The sequence below is a fragment of the Sebastes umbrosus genome, chromosome 11 (assembly GCF_015220745.1).
Source record: "Sebastes umbrosus isolate fSebUmb1 chromosome 11, fSebUmb1.pri, whole genome shotgun sequence".
Classification (NCBI taxonomy): domain Eukaryota; kingdom Metazoa; phylum Chordata; class Actinopteri; order Perciformes; family Sebastidae; genus Sebastes; species Sebastes umbrosus.
In genome coordinates this window covers 4,589,413-4,604,063 of record NC_051279.1, presented here as the reverse complement: position 1 = coordinate 4,604,063, position 14,651 = coordinate 4,589,413, and the positions used below count along the sequence as shown (strand labels likewise).

At 37.5% G+C, this 14,651-nt stretch overlaps 1 protein-coding gene across 1 annotated transcript; it reads right to left on the bottom strand.

The window, feature by feature from the left end:
- Positions 1–1,297: 1,297 nt before the first annotated feature.
- On the bottom strand, positions 1,298–5,932 carry LOC119497233 (interleukin-2 receptor subunit beta-like). Its single transcript, XM_037785193.1, has 5 exons — positions 5,566–5,932; positions 5,297–5,465; positions 3,917–4,034; positions 3,707–3,791; positions 1,298–2,276 (listed from the first exon to the last, which is right to left on the bottom strand). The coding sequence occupies exons 2-5, from the start codon at positions 5,439–5,441 to the stop codon at positions 1,755–1,757; spliced, it is 870 nt and encodes a 289-aa protein (XP_037641121.1). The 5' UTR covers positions 5,442–5,465; positions 5,566–5,932; the 3' UTR covers positions 1,298–1,754.
- Between the last annotated feature and the right edge of the window lie 8,719 nt (positions 5,933–14,651).

Sequence of the window (14,651 nt, the reverse complement as noted above, 5' to 3'; positions counted from 1 at the left end):
TAACAAAACATTAGAAAAGAAAAAGTCATTTTTAAAAAGTGTTTATATATATATATATATATATATAAGAAGCAGAGGGGATAGTAAGCAGAGCCATCAAATCAGGCAAAAATGTAATAATAATAATAATAATAATAATAATAATAATAATAATAATAATAATGATAAATAATAATAATAATAATAATAATAATAACAATAATAATAATAATAATAATAATATGCTAAAGGAAATAAAATAAATAGTATGACTTAAATAAAAAGCAAAAAACTAATAATTTAAAAAAGAAAATTACCTCAACTGCCAGTTTGTTTTGTTTTTTATAGGAAGCAGAGGGGATAAGCAGAGCCATCACATCAGGCAAAATATAATACTACTACTAATAATAATAATAATAATAATTATTATTATAGTGTTAATAATAGTAATAGTAGTAGTAGTAGTAGTAATAATAATAATATGCTAAATGAAATAAAATTAATAGTATGATTACTAAAATAAAAAGTGAAAGAAAAATAATAATAATTAAAAAAAGAAAATTACCTCAACTGCCAGTTTGTTTTGTTTTTTATAAGAAGCAGAGGGGATAATAAGCAGAGCCATCACATCAGGCAAAATATAATAATAATAATAATAATAATAATAATTATTATTATTATTATTATTATTATTATTATTATTATTATTATTATTATTATTATTATTATTATTATATGCTGAATGAAATAAAGTAAAAAGTAAAAAAAACAACAACAATTAATTAAAAAAGAAAATTACCTCAACTGCCAGTTTATTAGCAGTGGTGGAAGCCATACGCAGATCCTTTACTTAGGTAAAAGTAGTAATACCACAATATAATAATACTCCATTACAGGTAAAAGGCCTGCATTTACTATTCAAGTAAAAGTACAAAATAATTATTATATACACTTATTATCATTATTTTTTACACTGTTAGGTATTCTAGTGTTTCCAAACTGAGTCAGGCCCCATCCAAAGGGTCAGTAGCCTGGATTAGTTTCAGCGAGGTGTATAAACTGGTTTATTTTTTGTATGATTATTTCAAAACAGCCCACTCCAACACATTAAGGCTTAGTTGTATACATTATGTTATACACATTATATAGATTTCTTCTGACCCACAGCATAAAATGACCATGATACATGCAAGTACCCAGAATCCTTTTCCGTAGGCACTGTGAGTGTAGCTGTGCCTCCAGAAACACTTATGTGTTTACTTGCTATTATTAATGGAGAAATTGATAGATAAACATTCATATTGAGATTATTCTTTATTGATCCTTGTATATCCTGAGCATTCGACCCATTATTTTAGGAGCATTGCCAACTGGCCTCACCCAGGCAATACGTCTGTAGTTTACATCATTTATCATCATTAAAAGGTGAAGGCAAAGTACAAACACCAACACAAATGTTTGGCTGTGCATTAAAGAAAAACATTTCATAGAAAGTCAATGTGAAAATCACGCACATTCACGTCATCACATTCTGCAGTCAGTATAGCAAATGCGTCAAGCGTAACATATGTGAGTTAGCCATGGCTGAAGCCGTGTTTATGTTTGTTTCATAAAAAGATACATTCAAAAGGCTAAATAAAAAGTGCTATCTGGAACACATTACACACAGTAAGTGTTATATGAGCATGCAAGCATCAAGTCTGATTATGACCATTTCCTGCAATGCAATATACAGCCATAGTGATTAGTGAATTTCTCCAAACCAAGACCATTTCTTATTCCTCTTGCAGGGAATCCGATGGAACATTTAGGCTGGGCACTAAAACAGGAGCAAAACCTTCTGCTGTTTTGTTGAGAATGCAGTAATCATTACAGTAACATGGTGGTGGGATGTCAGCAACAGGACTGTTTGGTAAACTGCACTCTGGGCTTTGGGTCTGATCCTCAAAGCTGCAGCCAGAGTCTACACTGCTGGTGATGGAGAAATCTTGAGGTAGAGTGGAGACAACTTCTACTTCTCCAATGCCAACCCCCCAGACAGAGCAAGGGAGCTGAGTGTAAGGCATGTCCCCTGGACAGACCAAAGTGAAAGGCGGGGAGGCCTCATGTATACCGGGTAAGCCAACATATGAGGTTTGACCCTGAGTGAATGCCAGTTGTACTGTAGGGTTATGGAAGTCCTGGTTCTCCTCTGGGTCCTTTGTTATGGGTTTTGGTACAACAATCACAGCATCAGTTGTCAAGATCTCCTCGGTTTTGTATGCAAGCATATATTTGCCGTGAGGTGAAAGCCATTCCTGCAAATTCAAAAGCATGCAGGTGTGATAAAGTTGCATGACTAAAGCACATATTACACACAAAAGAGACGTCTGTAACTCAGCGGATGATTTTTTGAGGTAAATCAACTTCCCAGTGTGAACACTCTAATAGCCCATATTTAAATCATTAGGTCCTAAAAGTTGTAAAATGCACTAATAGCTGAATCCAGAGTTATTTCCCTTCCTCCGTTCATATGAATGAGACCCAGACCGAGGCTGGTGCGAGGGCTGGGAGGCGGTGTTAGCGAGCTGTGACGACAGCGTGACAGCTGTGAGCCCATGACCGAGCCATGTGACCGAGCGGACGCTACTGCGCCTGTTCCGTGGGCCCAATGGATGCGAAAGATCGCCGGAAGATCCGGGGAACTTTTCCAGTCGGCAGTCGAGCCATTTTGGCTTCATGCACCACTGAGCAACTTTCATAGGAATGAACGGGGCCCCGCCTCCAACGCTGTATCCAGATCGATTTACACATCCATGGCGCAGTAGTGATCGGGCAGCTGGAGCCGCGGTATCGAGGTCACCCGCCCGAACCAATCGCAAGCCGATTACGGCCTTAGCATGTCGGTGAGATGCTCACAGCTTTCAATCACGACGTCTCACCCCCTTTTTATGGCATCAAATATCTAATTAAAACCAAACTTATCTGAAACATTAACACTTGATGTACATCACTGTGATAAGAACTACCTAAAATGACAGACTTTGACTTTTTAGTTTGAACCATGTCCCATCCGGTAACATGGAAGGGGCGGGCTTTATGACCTATATTGCAGACAGCCACTAGGGGGCGATCCAGATGTTTTGGCTTCACCTTTGGGAGGCTGTCACGTTGTCCAACTAAAGTGGTTTTGATGCCGAAAATAAAGTGACGCCAATTTAATTTAATTTGTCCAAAAATTTTGGTTTAGACCAAATAGGCTACCTGCAAAGCTAATGTCATCTGTTTGACATTGTGTTTAGTGTTAATTATCAAATGTTAGCCCGTGTAACAAAATACACTAAGATGGTGAACACGGTAAACATAACTGCTTACGGTAGCATCTGCATGTTAACATTGTCATTGTTGACACGCTGATAACTCCCTTACAGATTAGTACACAAACTTTAAACAGGACGCAAGTTGGCAATCGATTGGTTTCTGTGTTTGTTCTTGACTAACACACAATTACGTAATGTATTACTTGTGCGTTGCATCATGTGGTCTCCCTCTGGGTATTTCTTTACATTGTTGTGCAAGGATTTTTCCACTGTAAAAAAGTGGAACTGAAACTAAAATGATTACTGACATCTGGACTACACTTAAAATAGTAGCTGTTGTTAATGTTGTCATTAAAATTGCAGAACAGCACAGTTGACTAACTTTCCTAAAATAAGACAGACAAGAGAACATTGTATTCACCACCCACCTTGAGATTGCCTTCATGTTGTTGAAATAGAGGTTGGAAGAAGGGGGCTGGCGATGGTGTGTGGGACAGAGTTTTTATCTTCATCCTGTCGTACAAATCATGAAAGACTAGTTTGATCATATCACATTTTACTCATCATACTTTTTCTTATGTTGATTATGATCATCTTAAATTTCCCCTTTAACCAACATACAAAGTCAGATGAATTACCTTACAGCGGGACTGTAGAATACAAACAGCATGACTCCAGCAGCAACACACACTGGGCCCAGAGATTTGGTCAAAATGACTAATATGTTATGATCTTCTTCTTCTTCTTCTTTTTGTTCTAAGAAAGTTACATGAAATAATACAGAATTGGTGAGTCATGGTGAGATGATGGTAAGTCTTATAGGTGGCTGATGAATTATTAGTATTATTCTGAGAAGCTGGTGATAAAGAAAAAGGAGGGGGAGGGTTTGCTTGAGTCCTTTGAGACTCTGACTCAAGTCATTCATACAATATGCAACACTTGTTCTTGACGACACTGAGACACACAGGAACAACAAGACCTCACACAGTGCAAGACAGCAGAGAGCCTTTACATATAAATATTAGGGCTGTCAATATATTAGAATATTTAATCACAATTAATCTATGATTGTCCATAGTTAATCACAATTAATTCGCAAATCAATCACACTTTTTTTCTGTTTAAAATGTACCTTAAAGGGAGATTTGTCAAGTATTAATACTTATACCCAATTATCAAAATGGGAGTGGGCAAAAATACTTGCTTTATGCAAATGTATGTACAGTATATATTTATTACTGGAAATCACTTAACAACACAAAACAATGACAAATATTGTCCAGAAACCCTCACAGGTACTGCATTTAGCATAATCCTAACATGGCAAACTGCAGCCCAACAGGCAACAACAGCTGTCAGTGTGTCAGTGTGCTGACTTGACTATGACTTGCCCCAAACTGCATGTGATTATCATAAAGTGGGCATGTCTGTAAAGGGGAGACTCGTGGGTACCCATAGAACCCATTTACATTCACATATCTTGAGGTCAGAGGTCAAGGGACCCCTTTGAAAATGGCCATGCCAGTTTGTCTTTGCCAACATTTTGCGTAAGTTTGGAGCGTTAGCTAGTATGACATGTTGGGTTCATTAGGTTTTCTAGTTTCATTTGATGTCAGTATCTTCACTCTGAGCTTTATAACTTTTTTTTCACAGGCATTTCTCATAGTTTTTCCTCGCCAAAATTTAGCACAAGTTTGGAGCGTTATTTAGCCTCCTTCTCCTACCATAACCTTAACCCAAACCCTAAGCTAGTATGACATGGTTGGTACCAGTGGATTCCTCAGGTTTTCTGGTTTCATACGATACCAGTATCTTCGCTCTAGCTTTAAAACTGAGTTCAGTACAACCCAAAAATCCACAAGTTGCGTTAAAGAAATTAGTGGCGTTAAAACAAATTTGCGTTAACGTGTTATTATCACATATATACAGGTAGTATTAATCACTATGAGGCTTCATTGACAGTCAGTGCCATGAAGACTAAAGAGAAAAGTACTAAAGAAGAAAAAGTGGCGCTTTACCTTCTCCTGCTTCATTTTTCCAGCATGTCGATGGACTCCATTTACTCCAAGTTCCATCATAGTCAGGATCACCAGTTTTAGATCTCACTTTAATGCAATATTTAGCATTTGGTTTTAGTTCTGACCTTGGAATCGGTTGAGACATCCCGTATCCATTGGGATTAAGAGTCTGAGGAAAAGTTGAAACAATCAAACAAACGATTATTGTTAGATATCATTACAGCAAAATACGTTTTCAAAGTATGTCTATTTGTGACAGTGGATCTTACTTTGCTCTCAGTGCTTTTAGATGTTTGAAGTAAGAGTTGGTAAATGAGGACCTTCGTCTTTAAGTACCGATGGCCTTCATACCCACTTTTCCAAGTGATGTCGAAAGTCTCTGGTGTTTCTTGGACCTCAGCTTCATGCGGGGGTGTCGGCTGAACTGATCACAAACATTTATCAAAGTATATCTACATATTTGAAAATCTTTCCAATACATCAACACACACGTAAGACACGCAGACACATACATCATCAGTGTTTGATTACAATTAAAGGTGCAGTGTGTAGGATTTGGCGGCATCTAGTAGTTTGGTTGCAGATTGCAACCAACTGAAACTTCTCCCGTGTGCCAAGCGTGTAGAAGGACTACGGTGGCCGACGCAAAAACGCTACTGGTCCTCCCTAGAGTCAGTGTTTGGTTTGTCCGTTCTGGGCTCCTAGAAACATGGCAGCCGCCTCCGTGAAGAGGACCCGCTCCCTATGTAAGGGATAATGTACAGCGAGCCGGTTATTGCTGTTATTGCAATGACCAGCTCGCTGTACATTACCCCGCTTATGACATGGCTATTTACTTAAGAAATCAATAATTTGACACAAAAACGGTCTGTCAGAGTCCTACGTCAGAACTTCATCCATAGCAACGGTCTGTCATACATAGTAAAGGTCTGTTATATATAACAGCGGTCTGTTATACATAGCAGTGGTCTGTTATACATAGTAAAGGTCTGTTATACATAGTAAAGGTCTGTTATACATAGCAGCGGTCTGTTATACATAGCAGCGGTCTGTTATACATAGCAGCAGTCTGTTATACATAGTAAAGGTCTGTTATACATAGCAGCGGTCTGTTATACATAGCAGCGGTCTGTTATACATAGTAGCGGTCTGTTATACATAGCAGCGGTCTGTTATACATAGCAACGGTCTGTTATACATAGCAGCGGTCTGTTATACATAGCAACGGGCTGTTATACATAGCAGCAGTTTGTTATACATAATAACAGTCTGTTATACGTAGCAACGGTCCGTTATACATAGCAACGGGCTGTTATACATAGCAACGGTCTGTTATACATAGCAGCGGTCTGTTATACATAGCAGCAGTCTGTTGTTCATAGCAGCAGTCTGTTATACATAATAACAGTCTGTTATACGTAGCAACGGTCCGTTATACATAGCAACGGTCTGTTAAACATAGTAACGGTCTGTTATACATAGCAGCGGTCTGTTATACATAGCAGCAGTCTGTTGTTCATAGCAGCAGTCTGTTATACATAATAACAGTCTGTTATACGTAGCAACGGTCCGTTATACATAGCAACGGTCTGTTAAACATAGTAACGGTCTGTTATACATAGCAGCGGTCTGTTATACATAGCAGCAGTCTGTTGTTCATAGCAGCAGTCTGTTATACATAATAACAGTCTGTTATACGTAGCAACGGTCCGTTATACATAGCAACGGTCTGTTAAACATAGTAACGGTCTGTTATACATAGCAGCAGTCTGTTATACATAGCAGCAGTCTGTTATACATAATAATAGTCTGTTATACGTAGCAACGGTCCGTTATACATAGCAACGGTCTGTTAAACATAGTAACGGTCTGTTATACATAGCAGCGGTCTGTTATACATAGCTGCAGTCTGTTGTTCATAGCAGCAGTCTGTTATACATAATAACAGTCTGTTATACATAGCAACGGTCTGTTATACATAGCAGCGGTCTGTTATAAATAATAACGGTCTGTTATACATAGCAGCGGTCTGTTATACATAGCAGCGGTCTGTTATACATAGCAACAGTCCGTTATACATAGCAACGGTCCGTTATACATAGCAGCGGTCTGTTAAACATAGCAACGGTCTGTTAAACATAGTAACGGTCTGTTAACAAAAACAATTCTTATTTTCAGGTACACTAAAGAAAACACACTTATTAATATTATATTATATTTATGCCAATAGATCCCTCTAAATGCTACACACTGGTCCTTTAATTCATACTTACTGTTCTGTGATGGATGGAAACTCTCTGTTACAGGGTGACATCTTGATTCATGACAAAGTGCTATGTTATATTCATCAGAATCGCTGAAAAAGTCAGAGTTTTCCTTGATTTTACAGACACAACTGTAACTGTGATTTTTAATCACCACAAGTGGACAGGAAATCTCGTCGCCCTTTGAGCTAAAAAAAAACAAAAAAACAATCATTACCATGTGTTTGTGTGGCACAAACACAAACATTACTTTCTGTAAGAAGAATTTTCAATAATTCATATAAATCAAAAGTGCACTTACTCCAAAAAGTCATTGAATTTCAGGCTGTAGGCGGTGTTGGACTGTCCCACGAGATTATCAGTGATGTTAAAGACACAAGTTACTGTGTCCTGATAGTCAGTCACACATGAATATTCGTCATCTACAGGATGAAAGTGGGAGGAAAAGATTTGTTTGTACATTTTGACACACTATTTAAAAAAAAACTAAATTATTGAAGTTACACAATTGTGTGCTGTCACATAAATGACATACATGTGAGCAACATAATAAACTGATTTACTCAAATACTGAATAATCCAGTGGTGGAAGAAGTATTCAGATCCTTTAAGCAAAAGTGAGTATTATACGACGTTATTAGATTGTTACTGAGGCATCGCTGCGTTAAGTATCATTTTACTGCTGCAGTAGTCCAGTGGTTCCCAACCTAAGGATCGGGCACCCTCCGCAAGGTCACAAGATAAATCGGAGGGGCCATGAAATGATTAAAGGGGTAGGACAGAACAAAAAACTAAAGTTGTGGTACTTACTTTTTTCTATTAAACATTGGATTGTATTACCTTGAACAGTTATTTAAATTAAACTATCTGAGAAAAAAAAATATCTCTTTGGTGGAAATGCTCATGGAGATCTGAATTTGACTTTTAAAGCTGTCCCGAGCCAAAATGTTTGGGGCCCACTGGCTTAATCTTTAACAATGTATAGTATTTTATGAATTTGTGTTTTTTTTAATGTAAAATCTGTAATGAAAAGTGGGATTTTCGTCAGTAATCAGCACTATAAACTGCCGTGGAAGAGCAGGTTAACAACGGTTAACGGGAATTTGTGAGCTATACAAATGCAAATCAGGCTAGGGGGGATTTTGCTCACTAATGGTCCAGTGGTTACATGTTTTTCTCCATTTTAAGAAAATCTCTGGTATAAATAGATCAGGTTTTGGTCAAATTGGCACGCCAGCTGTCAGACCAATGTAGTGGAATAAAAAGGACATTTCTTTTAAATGTAGTGTAATAGAAGTATTAGTAGTAGTTCTAATTTCTTTGACGCATTAACGCGACTTGTCATTTTCTGTTGTAGCAGGCTCAATTTTAAAGCTAGATACTGGTATCATATGAAACTAGAAAACCTACGGAATCCACTGGTACCAAAATCATGTCATACTACTGTATCTTATCGGGAAGGAGGCTAAATAACGCTCCAAACTTTTGGCAAAAAGAAATACATACAATACAATACATAAAAATATATTATATTATATTATATTATATTATATATTATATAATATAATATAATGTATTATAATATAATATAATACAATATAATATATTATAATATAATATAATATAATATAATACAAAATATTATAATATAAAATAATATAATGTAAAATAATATAATATAATATAATATATTTTTATGTAATATAATATAAAATATTATAATATAATATAATATATTATAATACAATACAATACAATACAATACAATACAATATAATATAATATAGTAATAAGATGATTTGAATGAATGAATTACTACCTGATTTCTATAGTTACACATTCCCCTTTAACCTCCTACTGTGGTTGATGACGGGAATAAGTTACATGGGCACAATTAATCATACAAAGTAGAGAATTTGATCACGTGAATACTGGTCACAAGATGCCACAAGCTGCCTTATTTAAGCATTCCTAACAGAAGAAGTTCAGAGGAAAACATTGGACAGGTGACAGGTGAGTGTTGAGCTGTACCTCGGATGTTGCTGGTCACTGCGAGGATGCTGGAGCAGCAACACAGGAACAGGAGCTGCAGGCGCTTCATGACTCCATGGATGTGAGTATCACACTGTGGGGAAAAAAAACATTTCTACTTTATCTACTGCTTCTGTAATACAACACATTTATTATTCCAGTCTACACCAACATTCACAGGAATTTATCTTTCTGTATACACCTGTGAAATGAATATAACACATTAACTCATATAATAATATAACTCAAGTTTACATTATTTTTAAAAAGACAAGAAATTCAGTAGTTGACATGTGTGAATGGGAAAGAGCCATTACCTCGGGGGCTGCCCTGGTGCAGTCGCAGACAGTAAATGAGAGATGGAACTGTGGTCTAACTTATCACTTGCTGCATCACAGGAAGTCAAACCTTTCTTACGTCACAGGTTTTTCTTTTTTTTTTATCTTTTTGGTTTGGTTTTGGGCTCATGCTGTTGCTTTTTTTTTCTCAGAGTGCCAGTGCCACAATTTAGGATGGAATATTATTCTGTTTCTTTTCCAGCCTTTGACATAAAGGGTAGTATTGCCTTTGTGATTGATAATACAACTTAAATGGGTGTTTCACAATCTCCCATACTGTAGGTGTTCAGCTGGGTTGAGATCTGGTGACTACTCTAGACTTTGCATAACATATGATTCACATCATCTTCATACTCATCAAACCACTCAATGAGTCCTGACGCCTTGTATGGAAGCATCTGTCACAATAACTTAAACAAAGGCCATGTATTTCTCCATAGCAACGTCTGAGAGAGTAGATGTGGTTTCATGCATACGAAGGGAGCGTGTCCTCTCAAAGGGACTGTTTGTAAGAATCAGAAATGCTTGTTAACAACGACACATGTGGCCTTTAAGTCAATGAAAGTCAGTGTCGGGCTCGCGCTTGTGCTCGCTCTACATAGACATGAACGAGCATCGCTCAAAACAGTGAGGCGACACACGTCAGCTAAAATCACAATATCACTCTATATTTCAGCTGCTTGGCAGTAATGTTAGCTGACCAGACGAAGGTCTCTCCATGAATCAATGCTGATCCTAGTGTAGGCTTTTCCTGCTTCAGCCTCCCGACCGCGGCCGGAGGGAACAGGGGAGACATCGTCACCCGGTCGGAGACGATAACGTAACTCATTGCGGAGCCCCGTCACTTCACAAGACACGGGAAACCTCTGTTGGTCTGGAGGAGTTGCAGCAGTTATTTCTGCACAAACGTCCACTTTACATTCACTAAATATTCTCAGAGCTACTAACTCTTCTGCAGAGTGTAGCGTACGCGCATACACGTGAGAGTGAAGCGAAATAACGAGAACGAGTGCAGCGTGTGAGTGAAGGCAGGCAGGCAGAGGAGCAGAGTCCAGCAGAGACTCCGGCCCTGGAGACCAAATCTACGGTCTCCCCCGCGTCCTCCGACCGCGGCCAACACTGTTTTGCAAGACAGTGGACTCTGCGGTTTTGGTGCTTCCGTGTAGTTTGTGTTGGAGTCTGAGTCTGAACAGCGTAGCCACACGCGAGCGCGCATGGGACACCGACCCGGTTTGATTTATGCGTGTAAGAAGATACAAACAGTCCCTTTAACAGAGCCGGCTGCCGTGTTTCTACAGCAGCCCAGAACGGACAAACCAAACACTGGCTCCAGAGATTCTAGAGAGGCCATTCGCGTTTTGGCGCCGGCCTCCGTAGTTCTCCTACAGGCTTGGAACACGGGAGAAGTTTCAGTTGATTGCAGTCTGCAACCTCACCGCTAGATGCAACCAAATCCTACACACTGCTCCTTTAATATGTTTAGATTCCATTGCAACATATAGAGAACGTGTTTCCATCAAATAGCAACGCATTTTTGGGGGTCAAGGACAAAACAAGTTGACCTCTGGACCACATGTGGATATGCAGTATGTGCCTGGAGTTCACTCAGGGCAACATGAAGAGTTCAGAGAAGGAATCGGTGAACCCGGCAAGCTGCACAGGGTTGATCATTATTGATTAACACATTTTTTTCTTCATTGATGATATGCTAAAATGACCAAATAATAAAATAGTAGTATCCACAGCTGTTTAAGTCTACACACGACAAGCTGAATCTCAGATCTCTGAGTGCTGACCATTAAAATGAAACCGCATTTGAACAATTTTTAACATAACCTTCAAAGTCTAATAATTAAAGTCCCCCTCCACTCAAAGACGTCTTCTGCTTATTGTTACTTCACCTTGATGTTTGACCTTCACTGTGCAGAATGATGTACAGTATGTGCAGAGTTTGACACCAGAAGGCCGTTTTCACATTATTTTACTGTACTAAAAAATCAGAAGCGGAAGCATGAGATAAACAACAAGAGGAAGCAGACAGACACCAGATACCGAGACAACACGCATTAACAGCTACATTTACACATTTTATCTCTTCCTAACCTGGGACAATTATTTTTCTCACCTCTAACAATTAGTTGATATTTGCCTTGTCTGCACGCCACTGCACGGTATGCAGGTTGAGTGAGAAGTTGAAGTTTAACTAAATTATTCTGACAATATGTATAGGTATGTTCATTAATTGTCACATGTAGTTCATTTGTTGAACATTTACGGACAAAGTGAAACAGTTTGATTGTTGAATCTCAACTAATAAGCTGTTGAAATGTTACAAATACTCTATAAACTGTTTGTAGACGGCATGAACGCGGGAAGTGGGGGTGCACCTCGTTTTCTTCTGTAGGCCTATTGTTTAACGGCAATGGAAATTAAGAACATATATGTTATTAAAATATTTATATTATGAGAACGAGGGTGTTGTAATTTTTTGATACAAGGTTCACGTCCTGCAAAAGCAGGATATAAAAGTGCTGATGAGAGTGAATCATCTACTGGTCCCTCTGTTAGGATGCCGGGTCCGAACTGGTTGTTTATAATGCACGATGTTACGCACCGATAAAATGATGTTCAGTTCTCTGAATCTGATCTTTTGATTAATAAAATATGATTTTACCAGGCAAACATTGCCAGAAGAATTAAATGTTCAGACGAAGGCTGTGATATATGTGTAAAAAATAATATAATTTTTCAACTATATAAAGTTTTGGGCATTATCTATAGTAATAATAATGGTCCAAAATGATGTAAAATTGCATAGTTTTAAGTGAAAAACCCTCCAAACCCCCTCATTCCCCATAACCCAACAGCTGTACAGCACCTAAGCCCTCTAAATACCCAGGGATGAAACTGAAAAGTAGTGTAAAATGTTAATAAATATTAAATATAAATGATCCTGGCCATTCTAATTAAAGCAAAAAAACATGAATGTCACGCAACATTTAGTATGACATCATTATATAGACTTACTTTCTCTCAGCACACCCAACTCTGAATGACTTCCAGCGACTTCCAGCGTCTTTATCCAAATAAAGTGTTAACAAAACTATTACTGATTATTCAGAAGGTTGTAGAAAGTGACAGCAACAGGCAGCTTGGGGTACTGTATAGGGTAAAGAAATAGACTAGTACTTTGATCAACAATCAAAACTGTGAGACCACAAGTTGTCAGGGAAACTCTGGAATCCCCCCTCCAACTGCAGCTCCCATTAGGTGCCCTTTCACAGTTAGATATTATCAGTTAATGATGAAACCTGGCAAATGCATCGCTTCAAAGTCTATTAAATATCCAGATGTAATGTCATAACTACAGTTGCCTAGAATAGGAAAAATACACAACATGGGCCCAGAAAAAGCAAAACACATCAAAAATATTAATTTTGTTTGTGATCTTTTTTACTTACATAGTGCATATGATGTGCAAGAACTACAGTATATGTGAAACATACAACATTTAAGAACAAATCCGCAAACATTCTCTATATAACTGAAGGTGAAAGACTACATTATCAAAGCCTTCGTTTCTCGACTTCCTCCTGATGACTGAATGAGGTCAAGGTCAGAGAACTAATCGTTTCCTTGTGTTTACAGATGATGCAAATTTGCTCCAAGTATGCTCTTTTTACTGTCGTTGCACAAAACAGGATGGATGGTTACAGTGGTTACAGAGAAAATGCATGTGCAAGGAAAGCAGACATTATCAGACATCTTGATAAGGCAGCCGGCATGCTGGTGCTACAGTACAAGCCAATGAAGCGTGCATGACCATGACAACATGAAGCCATAAAAAAAAAAAGAAAAAAAAGAACATCCTCTAGCAGTATAAATCAAACCAATATGAACCCTTGTTGAATGTCTATGGAGTCTGGAGTGTCCAAATAATAATTATTGACTTTCTCAATTTTTATCTATTAATAAATTGATATATTTTAAAAAGCAAAATATAACTTTATTAATTAAATTTGCATTTAAATTATGTAATAATAAATGAAATTAGAAAACTGTGAACTGTAATTCTATTTCCTTTCTTTAAAGGATCAATTAATAATTGATGGACTGATCTAAATATCATTATTAGGGCTGGGACATTACACCTATCTCCCTGTTCAATACTATCACGATACCTGGGTGCCGATTCAATATGTATTGCAATTTTTAAGTATAGCGATTCGATATTATGATTTTAAACTTTTTTTTAACACTAGACCATGGGGGAAAAGTTGAATCATACACTTCTAGGGACTTTTATTTTGAAAAATATCTAAATTAATACAGTAAGAATGTTTGATTTTCAGCAGGTATGTAGTCAGAGATGTCCTGAAGTCAAATATATCAGCTACTGTCAGGAATTATTTATTACATTTATTATCCAGCAACCCCAAAATCAAAGAATAAAGACATTTCCCTCAAAAATTAGTGGTATTTTCTATTTAATTTATAAGGGATATGTAATGTTTTATATTTCTGGTGAATATAATCCAATCAATCTTATTTCCATATATATATAATAGTATGTACAGTTCCCTTTGTTATCACATTATTTTGAAAACCGGACGTAGTCACATGTGTATACTTCCTCTAACTTCTCCAACCGTTCTCTTCATCCATCCATGGTCAGCTCCATCGGGGTCGTTTGAATGCATTTAACATAAATGTCAGTATATG